The sequence below is a fragment of the Primulina huaijiensis genome, chromosome 15 (genome assembly GCF_012295235.1).
Source record: "Primulina huaijiensis isolate GDHJ02 chromosome 15, ASM1229523v2, whole genome shotgun sequence".
Taxonomy (NCBI): Eukaryota; Viridiplantae; Streptophyta; class Magnoliopsida; order Lamiales; family Gesneriaceae; genus Primulina; species Primulina huaijiensis.
In genome coordinates this window covers 3,016,480-3,036,986 of record NC_133320.1, presented here as the reverse complement: position 1 = coordinate 3,036,986, position 20,507 = coordinate 3,016,480, and the positions used below count along the sequence as shown (strand labels likewise).

The 20,507-nt window shown below is 34.0% G+C and overlaps 1 protein-coding gene and 1 pseudogene across 3 annotated transcripts; both read right to left on the bottom strand.

Annotated features, from left to right (window-relative positions):
- Window positions 1-2,729: 2,729 nt before the first annotated feature.
- LOC140959138 (SNF1-related protein kinase catalytic subunit alpha KIN10-like) lies at window positions 2,730-8,382 on the bottom strand. Of its 3 annotated transcripts, none has more exons than XM_073416921.1 (11): window positions 8,231-8,382; window positions 6,799-6,989; window positions 6,261-6,445; window positions 5,971-6,153; window positions 5,714-5,845; window positions 4,853-5,038; window positions 4,442-4,531; window positions 4,290-4,373; window positions 3,980-4,114; window positions 3,498-3,743; window positions 2,730-3,266 (listed from the first exon to the last, which is right to left on the bottom strand). In XM_073416921.1, exons 2-11 carry the CDS (start codon window positions 6,983-6,985, stop codon window positions 3,153-3,155), a joined length of 1,542 nt encoding a protein of 513 aa, XP_073273022.1. In that variant the 5' UTR covers window positions 6,986-6,989; window positions 8,231-8,382; the 3' UTR covers window positions 2,730-3,152. The 3 variants fall into 3 exon arrangements, with proteins under 3 accessions (XP_073273022.1, XP_073273023.1, XP_073273024.1); XM_073416922.1 differs by lacking the exon at window positions 8,231-8,382 and adding an exon at window positions 7,766-7,968; XM_073416923.1 differs by lacking the exon at window positions 8,231-8,382 and adding an exon at window positions 7,736-7,946.
- An 835-nt stretch (window positions 8,383-9,217) lies between these two features.
- On the bottom strand, window positions 9,218-14,860 carry LOC140959756 (uncharacterized; annotated as a pseudogene).
- Window positions 14,861-20,507: the final 5,647 nt, after the last annotated feature.

Here is a 20,507-nt window from a genome sequence, read left to right as displayed (position 1 = left end):
ATAGACCGACTTACATGACCAAAATCATAATCTTCTTTATCAATATTTTATGTCCTTACGTAAAATATATATTCTAATAACTAAACTCCATGCCAGTTTTGATACTTTGATACAATATTAAGCTATTAAAACTCAAAAATGTAGATGATTATGATAATGAAAAAATTGGATGATAGAAAGGAGAAATCACAGTGAACTTTCATTCTTAAATTTAATTTACGATTCATAAAAGTTTTTAAGTTCTTCAAAATATTTTACAGACAAATATTTTATGTTGTGTTAACTGGTGTCAAATTTTCATTGCAAACAACGTATTTAATTTTCATATATTGGTTATAAAACTTCAACATTCTCTTTAAAGGTCGAGATTTATGTATATAGAATTTTATAGTTTATATAAAAAAAATCATTGAAATATAAGAAACTATAATTTCAAAAAAAATTCTAAATTTTTATATTATATATTTTTTTGTTTTTATTACTTTTGAAAGTTCGCTAATTATATAGATTATGATATTAAAATAAATGTTAGCATAAATTATAACATGATGGTTCCAACAATATGCACTTCATACATATACCAAGGTTGAAAAAACTCAATTTGTATATTATTGAAGAAATCCAGTAGAAATGAAATCTGAGTTTTGTAAAGCATTGTGGATTAAATTAAATCGAGTTAATGATAAAGAAACAAGAGGTGACAAGATTAGATAGAAAATCGTTATCTTCATATCATTTGTTAGAGATTGAAGAGATATTAAAATATATCAATTTTAGTGATGATATTGGAAAATCAATTGTGATGCCTCCTAAATTTGATAAACTTGAGCGGATCCGAGCCCATGTCAAGACAATTCTTAGCCCTATCGAGAGTCCAAGCCAACAACGCTAGCACTATCAGAAATTTGAGCCCATCAAGAGGCCATACAACTAGAAATCTGAGCCCACCAAAGAGCTGAGAAATTTGAACCCACCAAAAAACCATATAGCTAGAAGTCTGAGCCCATCAAAGGGCCAGGAAATCCTAACCCACCAAGGGGCCATAAAGCTGGAAGTCCCAGCCCACCAAGGGGCCGGGAAATTCGATCCCACCAAGAGGTCTTACAGCTAGAAGTTCGAGCCCACTGAGAGGCCGATAAATCCGAGCCATGATGCAGTTAAGGAATGTAAAGACATTCTCGTTAATAGATAAGAGGTCTCGATAAATATGGGTTTCGATCAAATCTAAATGAGATAAGATAAGAGTCTCAGTCGTCATGGTCACAGAGTCCTAATGTTTATAGTCTCCCATCTCAGGTAAGATTCTATCTCATCAAGAGTCTTACTCCAACAAGATAACTAATCTCATCCCTCTATAAATACCAGGTATTGGTCACGGTTTTGACACATTCTCTTATTCACTTAACATCAATAATATAGTTATTTTTTCCTTAAGTTTGCTAGCTTCTGAGGGGTCATGTTGAAAAACTCTCTGGCGCCCCCTAACCCTATTTCTGTCTGTGCAGAACTCAAAGTTCCGACCCGACCCCAATCAGCTGTAAAGATTTGAAGATTCGCTCTTCAAACCGAACTCGAGGTAAAATTTTGGTATCCTCAAAATGATTTATGACGAAGACATGATATTTTGAGGGGAAAAAAAAAGTAGCTCAACAATATATTAAATTTGAATATAAATGTTTTCTAGAAAAATTCATTTGTTTTTGGTAAGAAAATGAAAATTCGATGCAGTACTAAAATTCATAGAACAACAAACAAGGAAAATGGTAAATTCCCTTATAATAACAATAATGAGATATTATTATGGTTAAAGTATTGGAAAAACTATTTGTGAGTGTCTCAAAATCAATTGTAATAAATAAAAATTAATATCTTATAACAATGAAGGTCAGATTACCCCCCAAAAAAACAAAACAAAACAAAAAACAAAATAGTAATGAAATCACCAGAAATGAAAATAAATAATTGGGGGCAAATAATTGATGAACAAGAAAGCACAATAATTGAGAGTAAATTGATACAAATATAAAATATTTGTAATCATTAATAGAAGGAAACAAACATGAAATAAATTGATACAACGAAAAGTCAAACGACTAACAATACTTCCAAATCATAAGATGACACATTAAGCCATGGGTATAGAGCTCGAAAACTCTCATTTTGAAACACTAATGGTTTTTTTTTTTTTTAACATTCTCTATGATATATTTATATATTATCACAACTTAGTGTAAACATGAACATGAAAACATCTTGTGATTCGATGAGAGACTCTTCTCTTAATTCGATTGTAATAACCCAAGTTTTGATTGTGAATAAATTATGTTTACATTGGATTAATGAATCATGATTTAAACAAATTTGGAGTTATTAATCAGCAGTTAGTTTGGAACCACCGAAAAGTTCTGAACTTCGGAAGTAGGTTTGGAGTTTTCAATCCCGCTCACTTGTTGTTGAGGTGTCGAATCGAGCACAACACGTAGGTACAGGACCAGTTCGGAACCGCCAAACCCGAGATCAGAACTTCCGATCTCACTTGTCTGATAAGGTGTCGAAGCGAGCATGCCCCGTCGCCGGTTCTTATGTTGAGAACAAATTAAATAGCAATACCAATAAACTACTAATAATCAAGCTTGCGTAAACAACTCGCGAGTAACTCGACTCATCTTGCACCTCTAATCCCAGGTGTTAAAGTTGAGGAGGAGAATGAAAAATTATGGAGGAAAATCAAATTCAATGGCATATTATCCACAAGATTTTTCTTACATCTGGAATAGTTTACACTGAATTTTGTGTCAATGAACAGATGAGTTCCACCAAACCCTTCGGCACAGCACTGATGTCAGCAGCGTATACTTGCGTATGAAGATGAGCTTAGATTAAATTATGTGTTCCAAAAGAAAAGGGTGGAAATTCCTGAATCTCTTTGGTCTTTACAATGGATAAATAAAATAAGAGAAGAAGAGTTACGATTAAGAATCGAGAATGTGTCGTTGCAGAAGCCAACTCCTAGAGAGTGGATAAAAAATTACAGGCGGTGGACGACGTTCATCTTTTAGGCGATGACTTCAGGACTTAGGTGGTGGTAATAACTATATACAGCATCAACCACACCCTCCACGCTAGAGTTTGATGGAGCAGGTGATCTAACTTTAAAGGACGCGAAGCTGAGCAAGGAACGCGGCACAGAGATCAAGAAACAGAAACTGCGGCCCATGAACTCTCTGCAGGTCCAGCAAGTACTTGTCTTCCCGAGTTTTGTAAAGCTGTAAAAAAAATTTTGACAAGTTGAACATCGATCTTTTACATAGAGTCGACATGAAAAGGCGCCAGTTTTATGTAATGGTTTAAGAAGTTCTACTTGTTTATATATGCACGCAAACAAATCAAATCTAAAGATTTTATACATTGGTGAACGGTAGGTTTCTTTAAAGGCTACTTCAGCATTATGATTCCAATATAAATAAATCATGTAAAAAAAAGTGTGAAATCATCACCTGAACTTCAAACTTGACGACATTGGCTGCCGACCTAACAACACCATCATTCTCTATAATAGCTGAATCATCACCAAAATAATTATTGTCGTGCATGGAATCGTTAATCATTCCTTCGTGGCGACCAGGACTGCTTGGAATCCACCTACACTTCATGTTGTAAGGTCCAATCTTTTTCCAGTAAACATTCAATTCTTGCAGAGCTTTGAGGACTTCAGTCATAATCTCACGAGGATGGGCTCGAGACTGTAGGAAAAATCCAAAGCTCAACAAATATCATGAAATATAAAAATACAATCAAATGCACAATGTATGGGGAATGTGACAACCCAAAGATTCTTCTCCCGACAAAAAAGAAAAAGAGTTGAGAATGAACTAAGACAATCACCTGCTCTCATGCTATTAACCCGTTTTCTTTCAGGCAAGAAAGCTTCGTGAATATCCCCCAAAGACAGGGATGAATTATAGAGAGGCCAACTAACCTGGAGTCCAAGCGCCCATCTTTTATCAGCAGGAAACTGCCTTCCTCCTAATTGCTGATAGTCGATTCCTGATAGCCGTTGCCCGACAGGAGACGGTACCATGTCACTAGGATTCATCCGATTATTCCCAAATTCCTACAGAAATCAGGTGTGATCATACAAAAATATTCAGGTAAACTGAAATCCAAGAATTTTATAAAATATCATATACCAAGATTATGGATTTCAAAAAAAAAAAAATGAAAAATGAAAAACAGAGATCAGAAACAGGTCAAACTTCATAACATTGGCAAAAAATTGAAAAGAATACCAGGGTTTCTTGGAACTCAGCTCCAAGGTAGCCACTGAAAGCTCGACACCGGTTGTCTAGCAGCAAATAGTATGTTACAGTACCCTAAAATATGGCAAGACATCAGAAAATTTCAACCTCAATAGGTGAGGTGATAGTGTCCTGAAATTCACCTCATTTTGAACCCTGTTTCGAAGAGAATCAACGAGGGCATTCCGGTCAAATCCCATCTTGGTTACTTCCTGAAGAATCTCTTCATCAATCTGCAAGTGATAAAAATCCTTGAATTATTAAAAAGAGGCTTTGCCAGCTAGAATTTCAATGCATGGCACCAGACATACAAACAATCCCATGGATTCATCAAAGTAACAAGAAAAACAAACTACTAAAGAAGGGCGAGTGAACCCCTTGCACCAGAGAACAACGAGACACACATGCAAGATGCAGAAGTCGAATGGATACTGGAAATACAAGTTACATCTCTTTATGTTAAGCCAGTTCATTGAATGACAAGACTATAAATTAGATGATGCTGAAACTTCAACGAGCAAAATAAAAATTTAAGCACTGCAAATTCCATTAACCTTTTTAGCTTGCTGTGCCGTATCTGGTGGTGGCACAGCCAAATAACGTGGCAGGTGAGCTTGGAACCAGGGGTGTGCACGAATATCAGGTATAGTCATCCGCTTCATAGGGTCAACTATAAGCATTCTTGGAATCAAATCTCTTGCACCAGCAGATAAATGGCTGGGAAGGGTATATATTCCACCCTACAAACAATTCGAAGAATGTGAGAGTTACTTTAGAACATAATATTAATACTTGCACATCACTTCACAATTATAGATATTAGACAGCTAGAGATAGTCATTACACTATTAGAAATCAAACCATCAAGGAGACTGATGAGTTGACAGTTGGAGTTGAGGTTTAATTCTTATAAATCATTTCACTGATTGAGAAAAATTGTGAAGTTCACTTCTGAAGTAAAGAAACCACATTTTATATTTTATGCTAATTAGTATCAAAGTGTGAATCCTATAATAGTGAATTGGAAATCGGGACCCAGAGCATTTTTGTGAAGTTCACTTCTGAAGTAAAGAAACCACATTTTACATTTTACGCTAATTACTATCAAAGTGTGAATCCTATAATAGTGAATTGGAAATCGGGACCCAGAGCATTTTTTAAGGTTGGGGTGATGGCAACCTGTTTTGTGCAATCTAGAAATCAGCTCAAACTAGCATATTCACACCCGCGAAGGCTTGAACTGTTTTAGATAAAGAAATAGTCAAAATAATTGTGATAAACAATATCTTGGTCAACTTTATCACCTCATCTTGCAGGAATCGAACAAGAATTTCAACTAAACACAGACGGACAAGGGTCCAATATAAACACAATAATCTTGAACAAAGTTGACATAAAGAGTTGTGTGAACAAACCTTTATTTTTTTGAAAAGGTTAGGAATGTTTTCATCATCAAAAGGAAGGGTGCCACAGAGAAGTGCATATAGGATGACACCACAACTCCAAACATCCACCTCTGGCCCCGCATATAACTTCCCAGATATAACCTGTGAACAAATATCATAACCACTCACTTTCCATCCTCCTCTAAAAATGACCTCAATTAACATTTTTTAGTGTTGAAAAGGAAATTTTTAATTCATGATAGCCACCAATATTTTTTATCTAGTACCTCAGGAGCAGCATAGTTGGGGCTTCCACAGCTTGTCTTCAGAAAATGACCATCACGCATAATATTACTCAAACCAAAATCAGCTATCTTCACATTGCGTTTAGAATCCAAAAGTAAGTTCTCTGGCTTAAGATCTCTATGAACAACCATATTTCTGTGGCAGTACTCAACTCCAGATATTATCTGCAATTATTAGTATATTGTCAAAGTTTCTAAATACCATATAAAAGCATTGATTCACACATTAAGCAAAAGATATTAAGAATTTCTACACAGAAGAGGCATCCTACCTGCTGAAAGAAGGTGCGAGCTTCCTCCTCATTTAGCCTGCCTTTCTCCACAATATAATCAAACAACTCCCCAGACTTGACATACTCCATCACAACATAAATGTCCGAATGTGTTTCCACAACCTCATATAGACGTATAATGTGGGGATGCATGAACAATCTTAAAATTTTGATCTCTCTTCTAACTACGGAAAGACAAATCGACATTAAAGAAAGTTGGTAAGGTCAGCAACTGAGCTTGGTACAACAAAAATTGGAATTCTTAGACGTTATAGCATTTCAAAACAAGAAGAATATAAGTATATAACTGCAGCTTGTTAAAAAAGTTCTCCACAATATAATCTGTTTCTGCAAAATGAAGAATTGGTATTTCGGTTCAGATCTGCAGAATATTATAGCCAAGAAAACTGATTTATCTTGAAACCATTTAATTCTAAATGACCAAGCTAACTTCTACGAGATGCAAGTTGCCCTAGACTTGGTCATGCCATTACCAGAAGGTAAAGCGTATATACTCTGCTTAAACGATTAGACCAACCTTTTTCTTCCATATCCATGTTCTTTATTTTCTTACGGTTGAGGATCTTGACAGCAACTCGGTGCCTTGTCAAAGTATGTTCGGCAATTTTAACTTTACCAAATGAGCCGATCCCAAGAGTTTTCCCAAGTTTGTAGTTCTGCAAGAAAGAATCTACGCTACTACCTTCTTGGATTGATCCATCCATATTCCTGAACATGTGAAAAATGTGAGATATAAACCAGCACAAACATAGTTATTTGGCTGTCTATTTTACCCTTCAATTGAAAATGTGTTTAGCGAAATTGTGAAACACACTACATGATCCATATGTGCCTTGGGAAGAAAAAACATGTTTTAACGAGTAAAATAAAAACCTTAAATAGTAATTTAATAGCTAAAAACTTAAATCCGATTCACAAGCCAGTATATGCCACCTAGAGGTTAAATTTTTTTTAAAAATGTCCTACAAACCCTCCAACATGCATCAAGATTCAAACTTTTATCCTAAATGATCAAATTTAAGACATCATCTAAACAACTTAAAACACAAAATTGTTTTAAAGAAAAACACATTAAGCATACTAATTTAAAATGAAATCAAGCTACTGATGCCAAATTCACTATGTAAACATCACAAAAAAAAAAAAAAAAAAAAACAAAAAAAAAAAAAAAAAAAAAAAAAAAAAAAAAAAAAAACTAGAGCATCAGAATATCCCAATTTTTAAAAAAATACTTTACTTCTACCCCAGAAGCCTGAATCTTGATAATTAAACTACAATTCCCCTCATACTTTAACTTGCAGCAATTTCCCATCCCAGATCTAAAAAATTCATGGGAAAAACTACAGAACAACAAAATTTAAAGTTCATAACCATCAACAAGGATGGTAAACACAATTTCGATAAATTTCAAGCCTGCCCAAAAAAGGATTCACAAATATAAGCAAGGAACACACTCTGTAACATGTAAAACGCAGTAACCATACTAATTTATAGCTGTTTTATAGCAAAACCAAGCTATCGATGCCAAATTCACCAAGTAAACATCACAAAACGGAGTTCATCTGAATATCCCAATTTTATTCAAATCTACTTCAAATACTTCATCATTTCACCCCTAAAGGCTCGAATCTTGACAATTAAACTACAATTCCCCTCAAAAAACAAATGTACACCTACTTTAGCTTGAAAAATTTCCCGTCCCAGATCTAAAAAATTAATTGGAAAACGACAAACATCAAAATTTAAACTTCTGACCCACCAACAATTATAGTAAACGAAATTGAATAAATTCAAAGCCTGCCCGAAAAAAGATTCACAAAATATCAGCAAGGAACAAACACTGAAACAAAGCAAAGGGGCCCAGTTGAAACGGACTAACTAACAGAAACCCACTGCATAGCTAAGGGGAATCTCAAATATAAAAGGTAAAAAAAGAAATATGAACTCACAGATTTCGAGAAAATTCGATTCAGTTCGTGGTTGATGGATTCCTCCAATGCGGGGGAAGAAAGGGGAATTTCTTTGCTGATGTTGAGAGAAAGCTAGGCGCCGTAGTTCTGATTATTTTCTTTAAAATATTTTTTCCTCGACCTCGGAGTTGTGGAAGTAATTTATCATTTATTTTTACGAATAATTTATTTAAATAAAATTAGTATTTTTAGCACGCAATGTGTGTGTGTATTTGTAAATATTATTTCTGACTTTTTAAAAAATCTTATTATATTGTATTTTTGGTTGAGTAAGTCAATTACTTTATTTTATTGATAGGAACCTTTTTTCCTTTAAATTTTTTAATAAAAATACTATTAATTATATTGAAAATATTTGTAATTACTTTGTTGTAATTTGTATTTATTGTTTGAACCGTCATTTTTTGTAAATATATAATGATGCAATTGTATTAAAAAAATTATAAGAACAGATATCTTGTGAGACGGTCTCACGAATATTTATATGTGAGACGGGTCAACACTATCGATATTCACAATAAAAAGTAATACTCTTAGCATAAAAAATAATACTTTTTCATAAATAATCCAAATAAGAGATCCGTCTCACAAAATACGACCCGTGAGACCGACTCACATAAGTTTTTGCCAAATTATAATTGGTATTGGTAATATGTGAACTTTTTACCTTTTGCCGGAATAGTTTAGATATATATCAAATATATGTATAATTTATTTTGTGGAATATGAATAATATAGTAATTTGAAATTTTTTTTTCTAATTGGAAAATTATTTTGTTATCGTCATACCAACGCAACGACGGAGTCAGATATACTTCTTGGCCAGCAAACAGAAATTCATGGAGAAGGTTATAAATAAATTTGATGGAATTAGAATTGTTTTAAAAAAATTTGCAAAAGTTTAATAAAATTATGGTAGAATTGCAAAATTACGAATTTTATATGTGAATAAACATATCAACCAACTAGATCCCAAAGGTGATAAAATTGAATCTACAAAGAAACTACAAATACACATTACAACATACATCATCGACAGAAACTTTTTTTTTAAAAAAAAAAATCCTACATTTGTCGAAAAATTTAAGATGATGCAAGGTTTTTTTTTACAAGAATGTCTAAAAGCCACACATGACACAAAAAGGAAGATAAACACGATGCCGAAATGGGGATGAAGAGGCAGAAGGCTCAATAATCAGGAATTGATGAAAAGCGATAGCCTTGAGCACCTCTCCATGAATAGTATGCTATTCGAGTCTCATAGAATCCTGTAATAGTGAAGTAAGAGGTAAAATATAAGCTGGCAGTCGCGAAATAAAACGATGTGGTAAAGATGAAGAATACATTAATCAAAACGTGGAAAGGACAGTTAAAGAAGAAGAACAGCAGCCCATGAATCAGAACAAAGAATAGCAGCCCATGAATCAGAACAAACCCACAAGTGCTAAAAGCCCATGAAGAAGCCCATTACATGATTAACAGAAAGAATAAATTTGTTGTGTCTGTTATAACAAACAGGGGTAGGTGTCAAAGTTTAATTCGTTGTATTGAGTATAAATGTAATTACGTCTCAGATACAGAAATGAGAATGGAATACAATTCTTAGATTTCTTTCTCGGTTTCTTTAATTTGGTATCAGAGCCCCAAGAAATGGCTGATGCCTCTCTTGATCCTGGCTCCATCTCATCACCGAGTGTTGTTTCCACCAACCCAAATCTCCTACTCGTAAATCCGGCAAATCAAATCAACTCTGTTAAATTAACAGATGAGAATTACCTTCTATGGAATCTACAGGTCTTAGCTGGACTGAGAGGACTCGGTCTTGAAAGCTTCATCTCAACTCATCCCCATGTTCCTTCTCGCGTCATCTTCAATGATGGATCTTCGGAGATCGTCAATCCAGCATTCATTGCCTGGTGCCGTCAGGACCAACTCTTGTTTTCTTTCCTTTTGGCATCCATGAGTGAAAGTGTCCAAGCTCAAATGATCGGATGTGATACATCTGTTCAGCTATGGACACGGGTGTCTACTCTGTTTGCTACACGCTCAAAGGCTCGGGTGATGCACTACAAGCTGCAACTCCAAACACTCAAAAAAGGAGATTTAAGCATGAAGGACTACATTATTAAAATGAAAGGCTTCATGGATTTACTTGCTGCCTGTGGTCATCCCATTTCAGATGAGGATCAAACTTTATATATTCTTGGTGGTGTGGGGATTGAGTATGATTCAGTTGTGGTACATATTACCTCCAAAACCGATACTCCCACTTTCTCTGAAGTCAGTGCACTTCTCATGTCTCATGAAGGAAGGTTAGAGTCTCACACCCTCAATGGTGCATCTCCACCTACAGCAAACACTGCTGTATTTCCTCAGCAAAGGAAAATGAACAATCAAACCACTCCACGTCAGTCATTTCCTTCGTCTCAAAGAAGCAGGGGACGAGGAAGATTTGGTAGAGGAGGAGGTCGAAAACCATGGTTCACTAACAATGGCAAACCAACCTGTCAAATTTGTGGGATTCAAGGTCATGTTGCTGAGATCTGTTATCACAGGTTTGACAAAGATTTTGTACCAACTCCGCGTTTTTCTGGACCTCCGCGCCCTTCTCAGGCCCATCCAGCGACTGCCTTCACTACCACTAAAACTGAGTCATCACCTGAAGAATGGTGGTTCCCAGATTCTGGTGCCTCCCATCATGTTACTCATGATCTCTCCAACCTCTCCAATAAGAGCGAGTGCACTGGAGATGGTAAGATTCACATGGGAAATGGTGCAGGTTTGTCCATCTCTCACATTGGCAAGTCTCGATTATATTCTTCTTCCTCCTCTCGTGTATTCATTTTAAATAATCTTCTTCGAGTTCCTATGATAACAAAAAATCTTCTTAGTGTGAGTAAATTTGCTCAAGATAATCATGTTTTCTTTGAGTTTCATCCTCGTTTCTGTCTTGTGAAGGATCTAGCAACACAAGCGATCATTCTCCATGGGACTTTGCATGACGGTCTCTACAAGTTTGATCTCAGAATGCCTGTCTCAATTTCCTCCTCACAAGCACTTTGCTTCAACTCTGTCCTTCCTTCAGCCAACATTGCAAATCAAGAGCCATGCCATCCACTTACTGCTCATCCGTCTCCTTCAGTATTAGCACAATGGCATCTTAGACTAGGACATCCTACGTCCTCTGTAGTCAAGCAAGTTTTGCGTAGATGTAATGTACCTTTTTCCAGAAATGAAATTGTTAATTTTTGCAATGCGTGCGAACTTGGAAAAAGTCATCAATTACCCCTTTTCTTCTTCAAACACTAATGTCTCCTTGCCCCTTGAATTAATCTGCTGTGACGTGTGGGGACCTGCTCATACCATTTCAAGAAATGGATCTCGCTATTACCTAAGCTTTGTTGATGCTCATACCCGTTACACTTGGATATACTTTCTTAAACTTAAATCTGAAGTTGCACAAGTTTTCATGCGTTTTAAGAAACATGTTGAACTTCAGTTGGATAGGAAAATCAAGTGCATTCAAACTGACTCAGGAGGGGAGTTTAAATGTTTAACCCCTTTTCTTCAAAGTTGTGGTATCATTCACCGATTTTCTTGTCCTTACACCTCTAAACAAAATGGCCTTGTTGAACGAAAACATCGTCACATTGTGGAAACAGGACTTTCTCTTCTTGCTCATGCATTGATGCCACTTTCGTACTGGGAAGATGCCTTTTCCACTGCTGTTTATCTTATAAACAGGCTTCCCACCTCAGGCCTTCATGGCGCAATCCCACTCCAAAAACTTTACAACAAAGTCCCTAACTATTCCCTTCTTCGTACTTTTGGATGCCTTTGTTTTCCTTGCCTCCGCCCATATAATGCTCACAAGCTTGAATTTAGATCAACTCCGTGCACGTTCCTTGGGTATAGTGATCTTCACAAAGGCTATAAATGCATAAACAGCTCGGGAAGAACTTATATTTCAAGACATGTAAAATTTGATGAACTCACCTTTCCTTTTACTTCTCTTTCAAATTCTAAATGTTCTACCTCTACTAATACAACCTCTGATTCTTCTTGTCTATACTTACCGCATATTCAATCATCATCCTCTCTTCCCATTCCTCCTGCGTCTCCTGTCTCATCCTTTTCTCCTTCAATCTCCCAACCACCTGCACAATCTTCAGGCTCTTCATCTTCTCCAGTGGCAACCACCTCTCCCCCCCATGTGAATCACCATCCCATGATTACTCGTGCTAAAGCTGGAATATACAAACCCAAGGTCTTGATAACTACCAACTCAGCCGACTCTGAACCTCTAAACTTCAAAGATGCTCAATCTCGTCCAGAATGGTGCGCTGCTATGCAATCTGAATATGCTGCGTTAATGCAAAATCACACATGGTCTTTAGTCGAGGTACCCTTGCATACACCTCTCATCGGCTGTAAATGGGTATTTAAAATTAAAACCAATCCTGATGGTTCGGTTGCTCGGCACAAGGCTCGTTTAGTTGCTAAGGGTTACTCACAAACTCCGGGGCTTGATTTCTCTGAAACATTTAGTCCAGTGGTTAAGCCAACCACAATCAGAATCGTGTTAACCATTGCAATCTCACAAGGATGGAGTGTGAAGCAAGTTGATGTCAATAATGCGTTTCTAAATGGTACACTCTCTGAAACAGTGTTCATGACCCAACCTCCAGGGTTCGAAATCAGTCAACCAAACAAGAATCTGGTGTGTAAACTACACAAGGCTCTATATGGTCTCAAACAAGCTCCGCGAGCTTGGTTTGATCGTCTGCGTCACTCTCTTTTATCCATGGGATTTATTGCATCCAAAGCCGATGCATCTTTATTTATTAAATTCACTACTGCGTCGGTCATCTATGTTCTTGTCTATGTCGATGATATCTTAATTACAGGGAACAACAAGACGCAGCTTGATGCCATTATTCATCAATTGAACTGTGAATTCTCTCTCAAAGACCTTGGTGAAGTATCTTATTTTTTGGGCATTGAAGTTGTCAAGTCTTCCTCTGGTTCTCTTTTTCTCACACAATCTAAATATGCTCGAGACTTGTTACTTCGTACAAAAATGAATGATGCAAAACCTTTTCCTACTCCAATGGCTACTGGTGTTAAATTATCTTCCACGGATGCTGATCATTTTCCTGATGCTACCTTGTATAGGAGTACGGTTGGGGCGCTTCAATATTTGACGATCACTCGTCCTGACATTGCTTACAGTGTAAACAAAGTCTGTCAGTTCATGCAATCCCCATCTCTTTCCCATTGGAAGGCCGTGAAACGCATTCTTCGATATTTGAATGGCACACTTCATTTTGGAATTTCTCTCACGGCATCTTCTGATCTTTCTCTGCAAGGCTATTGCGATGCTGATTGGGGCAGTGATCCTGATGACCGCCGTTCCATGTCTGGCTTTTGTTGGTTCCTTGGCACAGCTCCGATCTCATGGAGCTCTAAAAAGCAATCTGTTGTCTCTCGCTCGAGCACAGAAGCTGAATATCGCAGCCTCGCCAATGCGACTGCCGAGTTACTTTGGATTAAATCCCTCTTATCTGAACTACATATTCCTTTAAAGCGTACACCAGTCCTATGGTGTGACAATATCAGCACAATCGCGCTTAGTTCCAATCCTGTACTGCATGCTAGAACTAAACATCTCGAGCTTGATATTCACTTTGTCAGAGAAAAGGTGTTGCTCAAGGCTCTCTCAGTTCAATATGTCCCTTCCTCTTCTCAAATTGCTGATGTATTTACTAAGCCATTGTCCGCTCTCACGTTTAATCATCTTCGAATCAAGCTCAGAGTGGAAGATCATCCCCTGCTGAGCTTGCGGGGGAAAGTTAAAGAAGAAGAACAGCAGCCCATGAATCAGAACAAAGAATAGCAGCCCATGAATCAGAACAAACCCACAAGTGCTAAAAGCCCATGAAGAAGCCCATTACATGATTAACAGAAAGAATAAATTTGTTGTGTCTGTTATAACAAACAGGGGTAGGTGTCAAAGTTTAATTCGTTGTATTGAGTATAAATGTAATTACGTCTCAGATACAGAAATGAGAATGAAATACAATTCTTAGATTTCTTTCTCGGTTTCTTTAATTAGGAGTACATGATACCCCGTGGAAGTAAAGTTCATCAAAAGGGAGTTCAAACATCGATAGAGTGATGATCATCCACTCACGTGACGAAGACTATATCTATATTACAAGATAATCTGACAAACCTTTAGACAAAACAAAGGTATTAAACGATGAAAAAGAGGATCTTGAGATACCTGGAAGGAAGGCAAGAAATCCGAGTCCTAAGAGGCCATATGCTTGAGACGATTCCCCTTCCATGTGACTGGTGAAGATGAAGACTGAGAGCAAAAGAAGCAGACATCCGAGGAGGAGCAGGAAAACTGCAAGGATGATGGACTTCCAAGGAATTTTATCGAAGGTTTTTGGAGTGTAGTTGAATCTAGGATCATGTTGACTTTTGTTTCCATCACCGTAATAACCATGTCATCGACAGCAAGACGACTATAGTTGACATTTCGTCTAGAAGCCATATTATCAACTAGCTGTTTGTGAAACACCACAAGTTTGTGCAACACAGCTTCAGGATAAGCACGCAAAAGAGAAAAAGCAACATCAATAATTTTGTTACCTTCTCATCATCCACAAAAAAATAACATAAAAAAAATATTAAATAGATTAATGATATCCCTGAAAACAAAAACAAAAACAAAATAAAAAAGAAAGCACGTCCTGACATCAAAATCTATAGATTCATGATCTAAGGTTTCTATATTGGTCCCAAGAACAACTCTTAAGATAAAACAATCGAAGCCCCATTTCCCAAGAAAAATGGAAAGAAGAGTCATTTAGATCTCGTTCAACTTGTGAATATCACTCTCGCAAAGATTCAAGACCTGCACTCGATACCAATGATTACACTTTTCAGATCAGGATCACCATGTATAATTCCGGAGTTGCTAAAAAAATATAGTGGTTGAACAAGTAAAAAAAATTCCCAAGAAGTGACGAACGTGGTGTCCCCTCGAGTGCTAACAGAAGAGAACTGTCCCATGAAGCAAGCACATCAGTAATTCAATACCAATGAGCCAGAAATAAGTCAATAACCGACTTTCTACTTATTCACCAATTGATGTCAATCATACGAACTCGATACAATACAAAAATCATGTTTTTTTTTAAATTTTTTATCGAGCAAAGAACAACAAAGGACAATGAAAACCCATACGAAGCACACATGTTCAACAAATTCAAAGCTAATATCGTAGTGAAAGCGAACAAATGAAGAGGCAGGTTAATCAGAATATCACCAAATTTGTGAAACACACACGCCTCCACCCCCAAAATCCTCAATCATGTTAATTAAACAGCAATTCCACCCAAAAATCGTCAATTTTCCAACCATAACAATTCAATTTCCGATCAGTAGCCAGTAAGCTTCAGAATCCAAAATCCAGAAGGCATCTCCAACACATCACAATAACGATAGACGTGAAAATTCAATTGTTCATGCATAAATCTAACCTCAGATTACGATAATGCCAATGCCGCCGCCGTCGCAGCAAAGCTCTAGGAGCAGAATGTTGACGTCTCACGCAGACAAAGTTGAGCAAACAAGCACACCGGCGTGTTTTAGTCAATCCAGTCGGAGCAAATACATATGGGCCGAATCTTATGAGTCACATTTGGGCCTTGAATTAAGTTCTGTATTATGAGGCCCAATCCATTTAACCAATAAAACATCATTCTTAAAGACCATGGCCCGTGGACCAACTACATCTACTTCAGTTGTCAATTGCCATTATCTCTAACTTTCGAATTTCAAATTTAGTAATTTCAAATATGTTTTTATAATTTTAAAAATAAGATCATAAATTTTAAATTATCTTTTACTTGTTTATATAGTGTTTCATATTAAATATGATATATTTCAAATTCACCTAGTAATTAAGATATTTGAAATATATTCTGTTTTGTGTAACTAATGTCTAAATAAGTAATATATAAAATTTATATTTCATCTATTATTAACAATAAAGTATAACCAAAATCGATCCAATCAAACGCAACTTAAATGAATTGTAAATTGTTGCTGAAGAAACTTTTGGTCGACATTTGTTGTAGAGTAGGTTTCTTGTGAGACTGTCTCATGAATCTTTATCTGTGAGACGGGTCACCCTACCGATATTTACAGTAAAAAGTAATACTCTTAGCATAAAAAAAGTAATATTTTTTAATGGATGACCCAAATAAGATATACACTTGGCATAAAAAGTTATATTTTTTCATGGATTACCCAAATAAGATATATGTATCACAAAATACGATCCGTAAGACCGTCTCATACAATTTTTTGCCTTTGTTGTATAGGTCAAGACATCTATTATTTTCAGATCTTTGTTTTATCTCGTGTTTTGCTCGATTTGTATGATAATTTGAGTCATGTATATTTTGTTATCCATACTTTTAATTTATTATCCGCAAGTTTTGTACTATTCATGTAGTACCATTTTGTATTTTCTTAAACAAATTTTAAAATATATCTTTGATATCTCATAAAATAATCATTTATCACGTGATCAGCTCAGCAATAAACCAGAAAACTTAGTTTCCTGTTTCCATTGGCCTTAATCAGATTATTTTTCCTTTGATTTAAATTTAGGAAAGTTTCCATTGGGAGATAATATTGGCACTCTCTTAATTGTTTTCATGCTAAAGAATAATGAGGATTCCATTAATTAATTTTGATATGTAATTTCTAACATTTGAATTAGTAAATTATACAATGTAATGTGTATATGTACACATAAAATGTGTTTTCTGTAACGTTTGATATCAAAATAATACACACATTTGGAATGTGTTTGGAGTATTTGAGAAGGCAAAAGTGCAGGAAGTTTCACCTTTAAACAGCAAAACGGAACCCCCAACACTGCCAACTACAAATAAAAACAGTAGGAATGATTACAATCCCAATCAAACCAAACACAATAATTACTGCAAGCAAGTGTGTATACACACACACACATATATATATATATATATATGTATGTATGTATGTATATGTATATAAATTTGTTTAGTAGATCTTCTGTAAGGCAATTTCACATGTTTATATCTTTGAAATCGATCAAATCGCTTCATATTTAGAGTAAAAATATTATTTTGATATAAAAATAATATTTTTCATAGAGTCAGATTAGATAAGAGACTTGTGTTGTAAAATTAAGAGTATCTTTCTTGTGATATAGTATGAATCTTTATTCATGAAACGAATCAGCTCTACTCATATTTAAAATAAAAGAAATATTTTTAACATAATAATAATGTTTTTTCATGAATCATAAAAAAAAATATATGTCTCATAAGATTTATATATATATATATATATATATATATATGGACACAACCTTACGAGGCATTATTCATTTTTATTGGTTTCCCGGTTTTCGAGGATTCTTGATTTATTGACTTACCGGATCACAAAATCCGAGATACCCATTATATTTTTATTAAATAAATTTAAAGTGATTGACGATGGATAACTGATCTGAAACCTGAAACTAAGATCTTACGTTTGAGATAATATGTCTCGAATTCGAGACTTAATTATAATTAAAAATTCATATTATTAATATAATAATAATGCAAAGTGTTTATTTAATATCTATACTATTTTATTAAAGTTGAGGCACTTAGAATAACTAACTTTCATGGCCTGTTTTAATAATTATATATATTAATAGAATGTTAAAATTTTAATGCAAGTTATATGTAGTTCAGTGGATAAAGTCATTGTTTTTTGGGGGTTTAGATTATAGGTTCAATTCTTACTGACGAATTTTTTTATTTTTTTATTTTTCAATTTTTTTTAATTTATATATCAAAATTACAGTGTAGACCCTCACTATTTCTTATAATTATACTTTGATCATCATTTAAATATAAATCAAATGAATTATAAAAAATATTATACAAGCGTGCGTCGGTGCACTAGTATTTATTATTAATCCTCGTCCGATTGATACACGATGTAATCATATATATCAAAACATTTTTTGTTAATTAAATTAGTGCACACAAATGTAGAAATTATAATAAAGTTTTTTTAAAATTAAAATTTGTTTTTATATGATTTTAATAATTAATTTAAATATGATAATCTTAGCTATTCTTAAATTTATGATATGTAATAATATTTTTTTATATTTAGATAAAACTAGAACAATATTACAATTAAATTCAGAAAAGATTGAGATGCTTTTGTATTCAAGTGAATTTACTATGATAAAGTTTTTTCCTGGTTGTATAATGAATTATTATGAAAAAATGTAGGATCGTTTTATCAAAACTTATAACTTGTGATAATCGTAACTCGAATTTTTTTTAAATCATACATGAGTCAAAACATCACGTTTTGATTGTTATTATATTTTAATAATTATTATACCAGATCAATAAATACAATGTTGTCCAACAAAAAAGAAAAAAAAACTTTATTAAATGAAGAACAAATTTTCTCCATGATACATACTAAATTTAATTTCCCAAAATATTTTTGTTCTTACAAAAACAAAAAGCAGAAACAAATATGAATTTGGATATATGGGCTCAAATGTATGTCTGAGTTGGTGGAGCAGATAGATGTTTGGTCAGAAGTTCGATTCTCCCAAACAACACTTTAGTCGACGAGTTTGTCACACATGACTTGCCAAATATGACTTACCTGACTAACGTGATTTGCAGCTTATTACATTAGTCTGTATGATTATATAATGCGCGCGCACACACGTGTGTGTGTAAGCTGAAACAATANCACGTGTGTGTGTAAGCTGAAACAATATTTGAGGCATCTTGTGGATCACATTATATCTTCTCCCATCGAAAATTCCTAGAAATTCCACATGTCTTGGATTCTCATTATTGATAAATTAAAACTTTTCTCGAAGAAATAAATTAAGACATTTCGAACAATTCAAATTGGTAAAGTCAATGTACGTTTAAATAATGGGGTTTTGATTACACACAAATTACACCAACTCTCATGGGAGAGAACATTGTTTAAAACTAAAATATATTTTATTTGGCTCAAATATAAATATATATATATTTTTCATCCATCTTAAATACACAATACTATACTAGCGATGTGTGTTATGAAATTTTAAATATCATGATTTATATATGTGTAATAAATATTTTATGAAAAATTTGATTTAATTATGTTAATTTACAGAACCAATAAAATATGATAAAAAAATATTACAAAATAAATTATGTACGTGGGCGATAAATAAAGTTTAAGCATTGAAATGTTTAAACTAAAATACCATAATTACATGCACAAAATCATGTCATTAAATTCAATCCACAAATGACTCATATTTCAGGAATTTAGAAACGAAATATACATAAAATCTTCACTTCCATTTACATGTCTCTTGCAAAAACAAAGTCGAACTCAAAAACACAAATCCAAGTTCAATACCCTAAAAAACAAAGCAACGGTACATTTCATACAATGAGTTTGAAAATAATAAAGGTATAAAAATAGGTTTGATAATGAGAAAATAACTATAATATCAATAAATGGACAAAAGCGTCACATAAAAATTCAGTTTTTGACACCTAAAAAACTATAATAAAAAAAAACCCAACTTAACGCAAAACAAATTTAATATATTATTTATTTACAACAAGTTTTTATATGTTTTTATATCATATAAAATATTCAATAAATAAGTGTAAACTGATGATTTTCTCGATAAAACTTGTTTTTTAAATAAATTTTTTGATTAATGAAAAAATACAAATAAATAAATGAGACAGGAGAAGCATATATTTTATTTTTCAAATGTCTAATAATTTTTATTTAACCAAATATTGATTAAATTTATAAATATCAAATATTCAGGATAATCATGTCATTTTATTATTCACATATATTTTTATGTTAATGATAATCTTGGTAGTCAATCAATTTAAATCACAATCAGTTTATCGTAAAACGATATCATATATTGATATCTATAAGATATGTCGACTAAAAATTAATATATTTGATATAAAAAATAATATTTTTATAGGGTCGAGTTGGATGTGAGATTTATCATACAACATTGATTATAAAATTATATAAATTACATTACAATTATTTTGTCATTTCAAATTTATTATATAATTAATTAACGATGACAACGAGAAAAAAGTGGGGGAAAGGGTCCTCC